The sequence below is a fragment of the Emys orbicularis genome, chromosome 9, assembly GCF_028017835.1.
Source record: "Emys orbicularis isolate rEmyOrb1 chromosome 9, rEmyOrb1.hap1, whole genome shotgun sequence".
Classification (NCBI taxonomy): Eukaryota; Metazoa; Chordata; order Testudines; family Emydidae; genus Emys; species Emys orbicularis.
The window spans coordinates 55,999,160-56,013,778 of NC_088691.1; the positions used below are offsets into that span (position 1 = coordinate 55,999,160).

The window sequence follows — 14,619 nt, forward strand, 5'->3', positions numbered from 1 at the left end:
AAGTATGAGCGGGCGGGGAAGTCTCAACAAGAGACTAACTTGAGGAATTTTTTTTTTTTTTAAACTAATGAACTATACTAAAGGAAAGGGAGAACTGGGGAATGGCTAGCTAACTATTTCTATTTTTCTCTACTTATTTCCTACAGTAACCAGGGAAGAGATGAGCACTGCCCCAAGTCCCGTCTTCACCTGAGGACGGTTGAGAAGGAACTGAGAGGGGTGCAGGACGCGCGCGCTCAGGCAGACCCTATCGATGCCGCAAGACAGCAGCTGAGCGTGTGCGTCCCGACCAGGCACTGCTACTGAAGATCTATCAACGGCGCCAGGACGCACCGTCACCTGGAGTGGAGCACGCATAGGGACAGCACTCATAGAAGTTGTTTCTTTCTATACCCTGACAAGTTAATGGTTGGCTTATTCCTGAAACAGGAGAGAGGTTATATCATATATATTATGTTTGTCCTATCTAATATAACTACAGATGTTGTCATCCATATACATGTCTGATGGCTTTTTATTCCTAGTAAGCTCTTGGCCTCAACTATATCCTGTGGCAATGAGCTGTACAGGCTAATTCTGCTTTGTGTAAAAAGACTAAATTTAAAAGGAAACATAAGTATGAGTAAAATGCTGAATGTATTAGCTAGCTTATTCACCATGCACACTTGCTAAGTGCAAATGCATCAAACCACTAAGTTGTGACATGATTGTAGTTTCTCATAAAAGTTTTACTTTGATTTCCCCCCCCCCCATCTTCTCTCTCTAGAGAAGAACATACTTAGCTCCTCGTGACTGCTTTATAAGGGATCGAGGGACTTTTTGGTAGTCCATAACTCCAGAATATATAATGTAGTCTTTTTTCTCATTGTTTCTTCAACCAAGAAGACTCTCAATCTGTAAGATGAAAGGATCACTATGTGGAAGATTTCTCTGTCCCTGGAATCCTGAAATGGGATCAATTACTGCCAGATGTTTCTCATTTTCAAGGACAAAAGAAATGAGCTGTCAGATCTTTCTGTTGTGAAATTAGAATCATGAGACAAATTTCTGGCAGGTCACCACAGTGCCAATCATGACCAAAAGGGATCACAGAGCAGCAACTGAACTGTAACAATCCATTGAGGCTCTTGTGAGTTAAAAATCTGAGAATCGCTGGATGATGAAAGTTCACTTGAATTACTATGATAGTGAAGTTAGCATTTTAACTTCTAGCACTTCTATTTCAAAGAACACATCTCATGGAAAAACTGAAGGTAAAATAATTTTTAATTAAAATCAAAACCAACAGCTTACCTTCAATTTCATGTGTAAGCATCAACAACTTGCTTCGTAGTTGCTAAAACAAATCAAAATATATCTTAGACCATTAAAGTCACAGGGTTTATACAAAGGGCACTTTGCTGCCTGAGCACGACTACTGCAGTGCACAGACCCTCCCTCATATGTGGGGAACAACCTGCAAGTTAAACTTTGACTAAGATAATCAAAATCAAGTCTCAATCTGCTACAAAGACAACATTCAAAATGTAAAGCAAATGTAAACCAACGCAGAGATGTCTGCTGAGTCTGCAGACAGCCTGGAACATAGTTCTGACAAAAGCTAACTGCTTTTGTAGTTGTAATAACTAGACCTACCGATTTACCATAATTGTGAATTCAACTGTCAGAAGTGAGTGAGTGAAAGCTCAAAAACCTCACAATAATCTGTAACAATAAATGTTGATGGGTAAAGGGGCAAAAGTGAGACAAAAAGACTAGGATAGTTAGAACAAAAAGGCCTTCTGCTATAATTCAGGAACTGTTTTCAGATCATGCCTGGTAAACAAGAGAAGTGTGGGGCCTGAAATCAATGAACCCAAACTGGTGTGTCAGAATTAGGCCTAACTGGTGAACAAAATAATACGGGGATGGGCTATTCCAGCTATCAATCCCTTTTGGGGTCCTAAAAAGAGACCACTGGCTAACTGAAAGATGAGAGCAGGGGAAGGAGTGAGCTTCATCATCATAGGTGCCACCCCCACTGTCTCCTGGGACCCTGGACCTTCTTCATCCTAATTCTGAGAGATGTCCTGACCAGACTGGGCCACAGAGAGGGACTCAGATGACATCACCACCTCCACCTCTACCTGATCCTGCTAAATCCCAAGCACCACCTGGAAATGTGAGACTCTGCCTTCCCTCCATCCCCCAATCTGTAATTTTCTTTCCCTACCCTATTTATTTCTATTCTTACATCTCTCTTCTTTTTCCTTGTCTAGTAAGAGTCTGGCTTAGCCAGCCAATGTTGTATATTTTGCATCCTGTGACCAGAAAAAGGCAGCTAAGTGAAATGCCCTAAACAGTCCAAGTTTGCCAGGTCTCAGAGTGGTTGATGAAATCACGTGCTGCGCCTGTATTTCTCCAGCAATGAGGCTGCAAGTGAGAGTTGACACCAGAGACAGATGCTGCATTTGCTAAATTTGCTGTTCTTTTTTTTCTCCCCTTTTGTGTGTTTTGTCTTGTTTTGTCTTCTAGGAAACAGGACTGGACTTTAACAAACAACAACAAAACAGCTCCAGCCATCAACTAAGTTTTTCTCTTTTCCCCAAAAAGGACAGTTATTACCAAATAAGAGACTGCCAAACAAGGAGTTTTTTTCCTTCAAGAGACTCTCTAAAGGGAAAGGGAAGTTGTTAAAATGAAAGCCTCACTTAACTCTTCACATTTAAAATGCTTAAACTGTTTCTCTCTCTTCTGTATCTTTAATAAAAGGTTAAAAAGGACTCAGTGTGTTTGCCATGATACTAAGCAGGCTGAGGTCTCTGTAAATCAAACACTGAACCTTGTTTACAACTGTTTAATATTGGACAGTTTCAGGGTCCCGTTACCACCTCTGACTCTTTGGGCCCTTTATGCCATCTAAAATTAATACAATACTGCCCTCATTCATCTCAGCAGAACAACACTGAAAACTAATGACGACATTTTAGTTTCAACACAACCTATTTCGCTGCTGATCATTTTAGCAGAAGTGTTCAGCTTTTGAATACAGGACCTCAGTTTACTATACCTCAAGCATTACTAGGAAGGCACCATGAACATCTCCTTTCTTCTCCAGCAGGTAGGAGGAAGCTTCATGGAGCAGGTGTTTCTGGGTAATCTGGGCGAAAAAAGAGTCTATTTTAAAGAATCTACTGTTTCTGTTGTTAGATAGAATGGAGTGATTGCATTAGTCAGAGTGGACTTCACATCTCCCGTGCATCCATGTGCTCATGATCCTGGATATTACCCATCTGAGGCACACAGACATTTTCACACTGGATGGAGTGTCTTCATTCCTAATCACACACTATAACTATTAAAAAGGGAATTCAAAGCTTAAACAGAAACAAACAAAAATCAAAATCAAGGAAAGATTATGAGCCATAATAATCAATCAATCAAATACAGGTCAATAAGAATCTCTACCAGCAGTAAAGTGCTGGAAGTGCTGCCTACGGAAGTACCAGTCTCTTATGGTTTCAAGCACCTTCCCACGCTTTTACCAGTCACAATAGAGAGCTCTATTCGCATAACCTAGTTACATGTAAAGGAAACTCCACATACTGCCATTAGAATGTGAATGTTTGTATGTTTATATATGAAACAGACTGCAATCTGACTGTACTGGCTTGAATGACATTCCCTAAAAGAACCGCTTTACACAGGATCTAACCCAGGGATGGGAAAACATGGCTCGGCCCTGCTCTGGCGCTCCAGCCAGGGCTTGCTCTGGCCGGAGCACTGGGTCGGGGCCGCATCAGGCGGCTCCTGGAAGTCACGGCATGGCCCCGCTCCAGCTCCTACGCACTCCAATGGGAGCTGCAGGGGCGGTGCCTGCAGATGAGGCAGCGTGCAGAGGCACCTGGCCGCACCTCCGCATAGGAGCCAGAGAAGGGACATGCCACTGCTTCCGGGAGCCACTTGAGGTAAGCGCCGTTCAGAGCCTGCACCCACTAAGCCTCTCCCCATGCCCCAACCCCCTGCCCCAGCCCTGATTCCCCTCCTGCTCTCCAAACCCCTCAATCCCAACCCAGAGCACCCTCCTGCACCCCAAACCTCTCATCCCCAGCCCCACCCCAGAGCCTGCACCCCCGGCCGGAACCTGCACCCCTTCCCACACCCCTGCCTGAGCCCTGATCCCCCTCCCACCCTCAGAATCCCTCGGTTCCAGCCCAGAGCACCCTCCTACACCCCAAACTCCTCATCCCCAGCCCCACCCCAGAGCCCACACCCCCTCCTGAACCCCAACCCCAATTTTGTGAGCATTCATGGCCCGCCATACAACTTCTATTCCCCGATGTGGCCCTCGGGCCAAAAAGTTTGCCCACCCCTGATCTAACCAAATGACAGAGGTAAAAATTCCATTCTGAAGACTTAGATCCTCTCCTCAATGAGCTGAGAACTGAATTTGGAAATTAGTAAATTAAGTTTTAAATACAGCAGCAGCTAAACTGTTCTCTCACACCACACAGGCAACATCATGAATAGGGTCAAAGCATGTTAGAATCAGATTTTACAATGTTTCCCAATTTTTCTTTATTTCCTAACCATGTGAGAATGACAATTAAGAACTGGGCTAATATAATTGTGACTTAGACTGGAGCATAGCTCTGTTTGTCCTGTCCATGCTGACTGCCTAAACCATGACAGAAATTCATTTGACAGGAACTGCATTTAACTAAGTTTAAACACCTTTACTAAAATCTGACCGAATGTGGATGAGCACTCACAGTGTACCAGCCTTACCTGAATGGTCTCTTCCAGTCTGTAGAACTCCAGAACCTGCAGTGTCTCTAAAACCTGGTCAGGATTGTAGTGACACAACAACTCAATGAACTGTTCAGTGACACAGGGAGATATCTGTAGCATGTCCTGATTGATACCTTCCCTGGAACACAGACAGGAATTTTAATTGCTATTGTATCTCATTCAAGCAGTAGACATGTTAGATTAAAGTAAAAGGCTGCACGCAGCCGACAAAATATAGGTTACAAACCTAGAACTAAACCTGAAGAACAGCTGCCCTCTATAATGGCTCCCCTACAGAACAGTGTCAAATTCAAGAGCTCTGCCCTTCCCAAGAAGTTCTGTGGTTTGAGCCCAGAATACCTAAAAGGTCACCTGAAGCTCCAGGATGAAGACCAGGGTCAATAACTCCACTCCTCAGACACACTGAAACTGTCCATCCCAAACGTAAAGCTCATCTGTGCCAGAGATGAAGCTTTCCTCAGGGCCTGGTCCCACATGTGGAACAAGCTCCCCAGGAAACAAGAGCTACCTCTACTTTCTGTTCCAATTACACATCACACTTGTTCGACCTGCCTTCAGTAAACACACACACACACACACAGCAGCCATGAAAGAAATAAAAAATTAGTAGTTGGAAAGGAAAGAGAAAAAACACAGGTGACAGATGTTAGCCACATCACTTAGTGCAGAACCAGAAGGTGGTCAGTCACTAGAGTGGCAAGGGCAGGATAAGAACATGAATGGCAATGAAGATCTGCTCATTCCCTAGTTACTGAATTCCAGATTATTGTCCTCATAGTGAACATGTACACATGTAGCGGAACTGTGAAGTAAGTGGTCCAAGCCAGCAGAAGGGAGTGGAAGTGGAAAAGAGGACAGGAAGTCATTGGTGCAGGTGGTAGAGCATAGCAGTGCACTCTAGGATGAGTATGCACTGCGCAGCACAGGTAAAAGGACCTTATTTGGCTACAGCTCTCATAGTGTGGTTATGATTAGAAATACTATGATGTAGAAGTGGCAACTTATTTATCGGTTTGCTTTCCATGTGTACTTGGAGTAATACCTACCTAGATTCTGACCAAAAATACTTGTACTACTTTTGGCATTGCAGAGCCATTGCAGCTGTGGGAGTCTGAGCTGGATTCTTTTCTGGCTCTCTTAGCAGAATTGTTAACCAAGTTAGGACCTCTGAAAACATGAGACAGGACCTAGAACCTTTTTACCATAGAGATGGAGGGAGTTAAGGGGTTTGGAGGACTACCCTGGATTTACTCCCCCCCCCATATCTCTGATCAGAGAAGACAATCCTGTCATCTGCCTATCCTGTGCACTGAAGAGCGACCACACTTGGAGTTGTCTCCACTGACTGGGGAGATGCAGAGACCTCCAGACTGAGCAAGTGTCTGTGGGCTGTGACTGTCGCAGAGCTTCCCTTCTGTGTTCTCAACTGACATATGACTGATTGTTTGCATCTCTGAAATTTGAAAATTTTGTCTGTGGTTCATAATAGCGGTGTGGCAGAAACTGTGGTGTACATGGTTTGTGAGAAGACATTTTCGTTTTTGTCCAGGCATATAAATCCCCAGGGACCGAAGTGAGGCTTTGAAGTCCTTAAGCATGTCAAGTGAGGCATCGGTCTTCTCAGCAAACAACTTAGAGCCTTCGAAGGAGAGGTCTTCAACCGTTGTCTGAACCTCCTTCAGGAAACCTGAAAGATTCAACCATGAAGCTCGCCGCATCACAACTGCCGTTGAGATGGAATGGGCCGCTGTATCAGCCGAATCAAGTGTTGTCTGAAGTGTTGTTTTGGCCACTAACTGCTCCTCACTGATAATGGTTTGGAATTGTTCTCGTTGTGACTCCATGGATGGTCAATAAAAATGTTAAATTTGGCATAGTTCATATAGTTGTTGTCATAACTATAAAGGGAAGGGTAACAGCCCTCCTGTGTACAATACTATAAAATCCCTCCTGGCCAGAGACTCCAAAATCCTTTTACCTGTAAAGGGTTAAGAAGCTCAGGTAACCTGGCTGACACCTGACCCAAAGGACCAATAAGGGGACAAGATACTTTCAAATCTTGGTGCGGGGAAGGCTTTTGTTTGTGCTCTTTGTTTTGGGGGGAGTTCGCTCTTGGGACTAAGAGGGACCAGACATCAATCCAGGCTCTCCAAATCTTTCTTAACAAGTCTCTCATATTTCAAACTTGTAAGTAAACAGCCAGGCAAGGCGTGTTAGTTTTCATCTTTGTTTTCTCAACTTGTAAATGTACCTTTTTGCTAGAGTGTTTACCTCTGTTTGCTGTAACTTTGAACCTAAGGCTAGAGGGGGGTCCTCTGGGCTCTTTAAGTTTGATTACCCTGTAAAGTTATTTTCCATCCTGATTTTACAGAGATGATGTTGACCTTTTTCTTTAATTAAAAGCCTTCTTTTTAAGAACCTGATTAATTTTTCCTTGTTTTTAGATCCAAGGGGGTTGGATCTTGATCCACCAGGAGTTGGTGGGAGAAAGGAGGGGGGATGGTTAATTTCTCCTTGTTTTAAGATCCAAGGGGTTTGGATCTGTATTCACCAGGGAATTGGTAAAGAGTCTCTCAAGGCTACCCAGGGAAGGGAATTAGCACATTGGGAGTGGTGGCAGCGGACCAGATCTAAGCTGGTAGTTAAGCTTAGAAGTTTTCATGCAGGCCCCCACATCTGTACCCTAAAGTTCAGAGTGGGGAAGGAACCTTGACAGTTGTACTTTGCCATTAAGGCCTTGGAGTTTGAAATTCTGAATTGTGAAGTAGCAGAAGAGTGGGCCTTCCTCCCAGATAAGTCAAGCTGCTTCCAATTCCTATCATAAGGGGTTGATTTGGAAGGATGTTGGCGGCCACGGGAATTCACTGCGTCAATCATGATGGAATTAGGTGGAGGGTGGGAGAAAAGACATTCCGTACCCTTGGGGGGAATACATAGTATTTTTATTGGCCCTTTTGCATGTTGGTGTGGCCAATGCTGGCATTTGCCATATGAGCTTAGCAGCATGGATTCAAAAGCACCTCAGTGATAGGGAGGGCTATGCTCGAGGAATAGGATGTATGTAAAATATCCAGCAGCTTATGGTGTATGTCTCTTTCCTCCTCTAGAGGTATTTGCAAGGTATCTGCCATCCTCTTCATAAGGTCTTGGAAGAGCTTAAAATAGTCTGCCATAGATGGTGTAGGGGGCATAAAAAATGGTTACTGACTTTCCGTAACTGATGTTCTTTGAGGTGTGTTGCTCATGTCGATGCCAATGTAAGTGTGTGCTCGCCCTGAGCACCGCCACTAGAAAGTTTTTCCCTCAGTGGTATGTTGGGTCAACTCTGGTGCCCTCTGGAGTTGCACCCCCATAGCGCCCGTACATAGGGCCCCGATGACATGCTGCCCCCTCAGTTCCTTCTTGCCAGTTAAGTCTGACAGAGGAGCAAGAAGGGGGAGGAGGGTTTGGAATGGACACGAGGAACACATCTTGAAGAACAAGAGTTATGGAAGGTTAGTAAGGATTTTTTCTTCTTTGAGTGCTTGCTCATGTACATTCCAATGTAGGTGACTCCCAAGCAGTTGTGCAGGGAGGGTTCGGAGTTCATTGGCAGATGGACTGTAACAGCACTTGGCTGAAACCCACATCATCTCTAGCTTCTGGGTGATGGGTAGAGCAGAGGTCCCCAAACTGTGGGGCACCCCCCCCCCCAGAGGGGCACGGAGGAACACTCAGGGGGGTGTGGCTGGGGCACGGGCACGCCCCCACGGGAGTGGGGAGGGAGCACCACCCGTCTCTGCCCCTGGGGCACTGGCCGCTGGCCCCAGCTCTGGTCCTGGCCCCGCCCCCAGGTGTGGCCTCCTTACTCCTGTCCGTGTCCCCCGCCACCCGGAGCTATGGCCCTTCTCCTGTCTCAGCTCTGGGGGGGGGGAGCACAGACAGGGTATGGGGGAGGCGCGAGGTAAAACATTTGGGGACCACTGGCGTAGTGGGATGCGAAAGTGTGGACTGACGACTATGTTGCCACTCTACATATGTCCTGAATCGGGACTTGTGCCACGAACGCTGCTGCTGTAGAATGGGCTGTCAGTGGAGGAGCTGGGACCATCCGTAGGTCATAGTATGTGCAGATACAGGCACTGATCCACAACGAAATTCTCTGGGCCGAGATTGGCAGGCCTTTCATTCTGTCTGCAATAGTTACGAAAAGTTGAGTGGATTTCGGAAAGGGTTTAGTCCTTTCTCTGTAAAAGGCTAGTGCACACCTAACATCTAGCAAGCAAAGTCTCTGTTCTTCCCTGTTAGCCTGTGGCTTCTGATAGAAGACAGGTAGGAAGATATCGTGGTTACTATGGAATTGTGAGATCACCTTTGGCATGAAGGCCGGGTGTGGCCACAGCTGAATCTTGTCTCGAAGAAAACTATGTACGGTGGTTCTAAAGTCAGAGCTCGGATCTCTGAGACCCTTCTGGCAGAAGTAATGGTGACCAGGAAAGCCATCTTCCAGGACAGGTGGAGCAGAAAGCATGTTGCCAGCGGTTCAAATGGGGATCCTGTTAGCCTTGCAAACACCAAGTTGAGGTCCCAGAGAGAGAGAGTCGTGTGCATACCTGGGGGTATAGCCCTCCAATCTTTAAGGAAACAGCCACTGATCGAGTTTGAGAAGCTGTTCACCCATGGGTGAAAGGCTGAGACCGCAGCTAGATGGACCCTAACAGATGATACTGTTAGGCCTTGCTGTTTCAAGTGGAGTAGGTAATCTAGGATTAAAGGCAGTGTTGACTGAGTAGGCAAAACCGCCTTTTGTGCTGACGAGATCGAGAATCTCTTCCACTTTGCCAGGTAAGTGGTTCTAGTGGACAGTTTCCTGCTCCCTAAAAGCACCCTGCAAACCGGCTCAGAGCATGCCAGTTCTGTGGGATTCAGCCATGGAGCTTCCACGCCATGAGATGAAGGGACTTGAGGTTCAGATGACACAGATTGTCCTGAGAGATCAGGTCTGGAAACAGGGGCAGGCTGATTGGCCTGTCCACCAAGAGATCTAGGAGGGTGGTGAACCAGTGCTGATGTGGCTGGGCTGGAGCTATCAGGATAAGGCATGTCCTTGTCCCTTCTGACCTTCAGCAGGACTCTGTGTATGAGAGGGATGTGAGAGAACACGTAGAAGAGATGGACCGTCTAAGAGAGTAGAAAGGCATCTATGAGCGTGCCTGGGCTGTGACCTAGGAAGAAGCAGAACTGAAGACACTTCTTGTCGTGCTTTGTCGCGAACAGGTCTACCTAGGGAGTTCCCCACCTCTGGAAAATGGTGCTCATGATGTCTGGGCGAACGGACCACTCATGATGGTTGGAAAAGGATCTGCTGAGATGATCTGTTAACTTGTTCTGCGACCCCAGAAGGTAGGAAGCTTCAAGGTGGATCAAGTGGGCTATGCGGAATTCCCATAGACAAAGAACTTCCTGGCATTCCTGGGGAGAGGAGTGCACTCCGTCCTACCTGTTTATGTAAAACACTGTTGTTGTGTGTCGGTCCTTACACAGAACACAGTTGCCCTCCAAGTGGAGTTGGAACACCTGGCAGGCTAGGCTCACCACCCTCAGTTCCCTCACACTGATGTGTAAAGAGAGCTCTTACAGGGACTGATATGTCTGCAATGAAACAGTGACAGTTGGGGCCTCGAGAATGGGACTCCTACACATACTGTCCGGAGGTCCAGCCGTCAATGAAGTGGAACTGGTAAGATGGGGTGTACCCTTTCTTTGGAAGCTGAGGATCTGTTAATACTGCGAATGTCTAGTGGATCGGGGCTGGACACTCCTACACTTGGAGGGCTCGGGGGTTGGAGTGTGCCTATTGATAACCTGTAGAGAGACAGCGGGCACTGGGTAGGTGAGCTTATGTTGCCCATGGCCAATGGAGCTGGAGAGCTGACCCACAGTAGGCACTAACAAGGGCTCCTCATGATAAGGGCAGGTGGTAGCAAGGTGCCTCACAGCTCTGAGAACCCCTGGGAAGCGTCCCAGTATCAATTCTCCAGAGGTACCAGTTCTGCCTTCAAGGTTCAAGAATGGGATACAGACCCTAAGAAAACAGGAATAAACACGTTTTCTGGAAGTGATGCTGGCACTTGTTATCTGACTCCCAACCTTGAGAGGAAGCTGACTTCTTTCCTTAAGGATCCATGAAAAGGAATAGGGAAGGACCACTGGGTTTTGGCATAGTTAGAGCTGAGTAACAACTTTCTATGAGTGCTGGTACCCATCAATCCAAGGTGATCAATTGCATGCCAGAAAAAAAAAAAAAAAGGATTATAAAGCTGTGCAAAACTATAGTAAGTGAGTTCAGAATCAATTCCAGGGAGAACATAAGAAAGGCCGTACCGGGTCAGACCAAAGGTCCATCTAGCCCAGTATCCTGTCTACCGACAGTGGCCAATGCCAGGTGCCCCAGAGGGAGTGAACCTAACAGGCAATGATCAAGTGATCTCTCTCCTGCCATCCATCTCCACCCTCTGACAGACAGAGGCTAGGGACACCATTCCTTACCCGTCCTGGCTAATAGCCATTAATGGACTTAACCACCATGAATTTATCCAGTTCTCTTTTAAACTCTGTTATAGTCCTAGCCTTCACAACCTCCTCAGGTAAGGAGTTCCACAAGTTGACTGTGCGCTGCGTGAAGAAGAACTTCCTTTTATTTGTTTTAAACCTGCTGCCTATTAATTTCATTTGATGACACCTAGTTCTTGTATTATGGGAATAAGTAAATAACTTTTCCTTATCCACTTTCTCCACATCACTCATGATTTTATATACCTCTATCATATCCCCCCTTAGTCTCCTCTTTTCCAAGCTGAAGAGTACTAGCCTCTTTAATCTCTCCTCATATGGGACCCGTTCCAAACCCTTAATCATTTTAGTTGCCCTTTTCTGAACCTTTTCTAGTGCCAGTATATCTTTTTTGAGATGAGGAGACCACATCTGTACGCAGTATTCGAGATGAGGGCGTACCATCGATTTATATAAGGGCAATAATATATTCTCAGTCTTATTCTCTATCCCCTTTTTAATGATTCCTAACATCCTGTTTGCTTTTTTGACCGCCTCTGCACACTGAAGAGGGAACATGCGCGGAGGAAAAGGACATACAGTAGGGCAATACAGGGGTCCCCAGTATAAGTCTCTCCCTTATCCGTTGTTTCGGATACCCATCGCTCATCAATAGAGGAACGTGTTCCAATTCATGCTGGTCCTGATCTGCATATGTGTCATTTGCATGGATCGGCACTGACATGAATTGGAACATGTTCCCCTATTGTACAGTACAGTACTGTAGCTGTGTCTGCTGGCAGCCCACAGGGCCACCGATCAACTCCTCCCCCTCCCTCCCAGTGCCTACTGAATGCCGTGATCAGCTGTTAGGTGGCGTTCAGGAAGCACGGGGAGGAGGGGGAGGAGTGGGGACGGGGCGCTCGGAGGAGAGGGTGGAACTAGGCAGGAAGAGGCAGGGCGGCCCCAAGTACAGTACTGTCCTGTACCCATCATGAGTGCAAAACACATTCAAAGTGTTAAAGGTGCGCTTGTGTCTAAGAGGCAACGCAAAAGTGTAACATTAGAAGTGAAATTAGATGTTATAAAGTGTATTGAAAGAGGTGAGTGTGCAGCCGACATTGCTCGTATTGTCGGTTTGCCTGGTTCGACGGTACGCTCAATTTTTAAGGGTGCTGATTGAATTCGTGAAAGGGCTAGAAGTGCTACATAACTGTCATCAAGGAAGATAATGAAACAAAGCAGCAGTACAATGGAGAAAATTGAATGCTTGCTGGCTGACTGGATTGATGACCTCCACGAAAAGAAGATGCCCGTGAGTTTAAGCTTGATTCAGGAGAAGGCCAAAAGCTTGTATAACGATTTAAAGGAAAGAGAGGGAGAGAGAGCTCAACAGCAGAAAAGGAGACCTTCAATGCTAGTTGTGGGTGGTTCCACAGATTTCAGATGTGCGCCAATCTACATAATGTAAAACTCACAGGAGAAGCAGCTACTGTGGATGAAGAAGCAGCTGAAATGTTTCCTACGCAGCTAAACACAATTGTTTCGGAAGGTGGCTACTTTGCAAAACAAGTTTTTAACGTTGACGAGACAGGCCTTTACTGGAAGAAGATGCCAACAAGGACTTATATTTCTCGTGACGAGAAGACTGCTCCTAGGTTCAAAGCCTCAAAAGACCGCTTAACCCTTCTGCTTGGGGGAAATGCAGAAGGCGATTACAAGTTGAAGCCCATGCTTATCTACCACAGTGAAAACCCAAGAGCAATGAGGGGCTACGTCAAGTCTCGTCTCCCCGTAATTTGGAAGTCGAACAGAAAGTCCTGGAGGACATGCAAAATTTTCCGTGAGTGGTTTGTAGACCATGCTGTTCCTAAATTTAAGGTTTACTGTCAGAAGGAAAATTTGGCATTTAAGGTTCTCCTTCTGCTGGATAATGCAAGTGCCCATGAACTGAACTACGAAGCCCTCTGCCCGAACATCAAGGTCCTATTTTTGCCACCCAACACCACATCATTGCTGCAGCCTATGGACCAGGGTGTAATGGCCACATTCAAGGTTATTACCTATGGAGGACGTTCTCCATGCTGATTAAGGAGATGGCAGGTGAAGGAAAGCCCAGTGTAAAGGAGTTTTGGAAGTCCTAGAACATCTTGAACGGCATGGAAAACATTGACGTGTCATGGGAAGAGGTCACTTCACAATGTATGAACGGCGTTTGGCACCGTGCATGGCCAGATGTTGGCCACAGCTTTGTGGGATTTGATGCCGTTCCTGCTCTCGAGCAAGAATTTGTCATGTTGCCGAAGGAAGTCGGCTTCGAGGAGGTGGAGGACGATGTACAGGAGTTGTTGGAGTTTCACGCTCAGCAACTGACAAATGAGGAACTGATTGAGCTGGACCAACAAGAGATATCCGAAGAAAGCAAGGACGATGATGACGATGACACAGGGCAGGAAGCCGGAGTCTGACGACAAAGAATCTCTCCCGTTTCTTTGGATTGCTGGATGAGATGACGGAAATCATACAGAGCAGTGATCCTTTTCGTGAACGGTCTGCCAAAGTCTCCAGGGCTCTCAATGATGCAGTGGCTTGCTACAGGGAGATCTATCGTTCAAAGATTCATGCAGGAGAGCAGATGTCGATAAAATCCTTTTTTAAGACTTCTGCAACCAAAAAGCCAGCCATGGAAAAGCCAGCCAAAGTAAACCCAGCCTCCACTCCTACCTAAATTTAGTGTAATTGACGCTGTTTTATACTGTATTAAAATTTTCTGTGTTTGAACGGCGTTAGTAGGATTCCACATTATTTTATTCAATGTTTTATGTGTAAAATGTGTACTGTAGAACCTGTCACTGTAAAAAGGTACAGTGTTTAGGTGAAAAGAGCATTGTCGTAGACGAGTGTGGTGCAGTTGTGAACACATCCTCCTCTTATTCCGTTATTTCTTTGGGGAAAAATTCCCCGGTATATGTCGTTTTGGTATCCATCACCCTTTTCAAGAATGCAACCCCAATGTATATAGGAGACCCCCTGTACATAGGAGAAGCATGTATCCAAAAAGGGATGTACACATAGGGGGTCACCACAATGGAGTATCCATGGCAAGAAGAGTATGCTGAAGAAGATAGAGATCACCCCACTTGGCATGATTCTGCCTTCTTTAAAGGGAACGGGTACCCCCAGCAACCTTCCCACAGATCTCTGGGCCAGAGGCTTGCTGCACACACCAAGCCATGTTGAGCTGATTACTCTGTTAAGACTGTAAAACTACTTAACACAGCATGTAAATATAGTCCA

At 46.0% G+C, this 14,619-nt stretch overlaps 1 protein-coding gene across 1 annotated transcript in view; it reads right to left on the bottom strand.

Moving 5' to 3' along the window:
• VPS8 (VPS8 subunit of CORVET complex) overlaps positions 1–14,619 on the bottom strand; it is a 196,342-nt gene that overhangs the window by 108,073 nt on the left and 73,650 nt on the right. The window contains exons 16-18 of the mRNA XM_065410354.1: positions 4,768–4,909; positions 3,050–3,139; positions 1,294–1,336 (exon numbers count right to left, since the gene is read on the bottom strand). Coding sequence (XP_065266426.1) covers positions 1,294–1,336; positions 3,050–3,139; positions 4,768–4,909 — 275 coding nt within the window. The remainder of the gene's footprint in view (positions 1–1,293; positions 1,337–3,049; positions 3,140–4,767; positions 4,910–14,619) is intronic.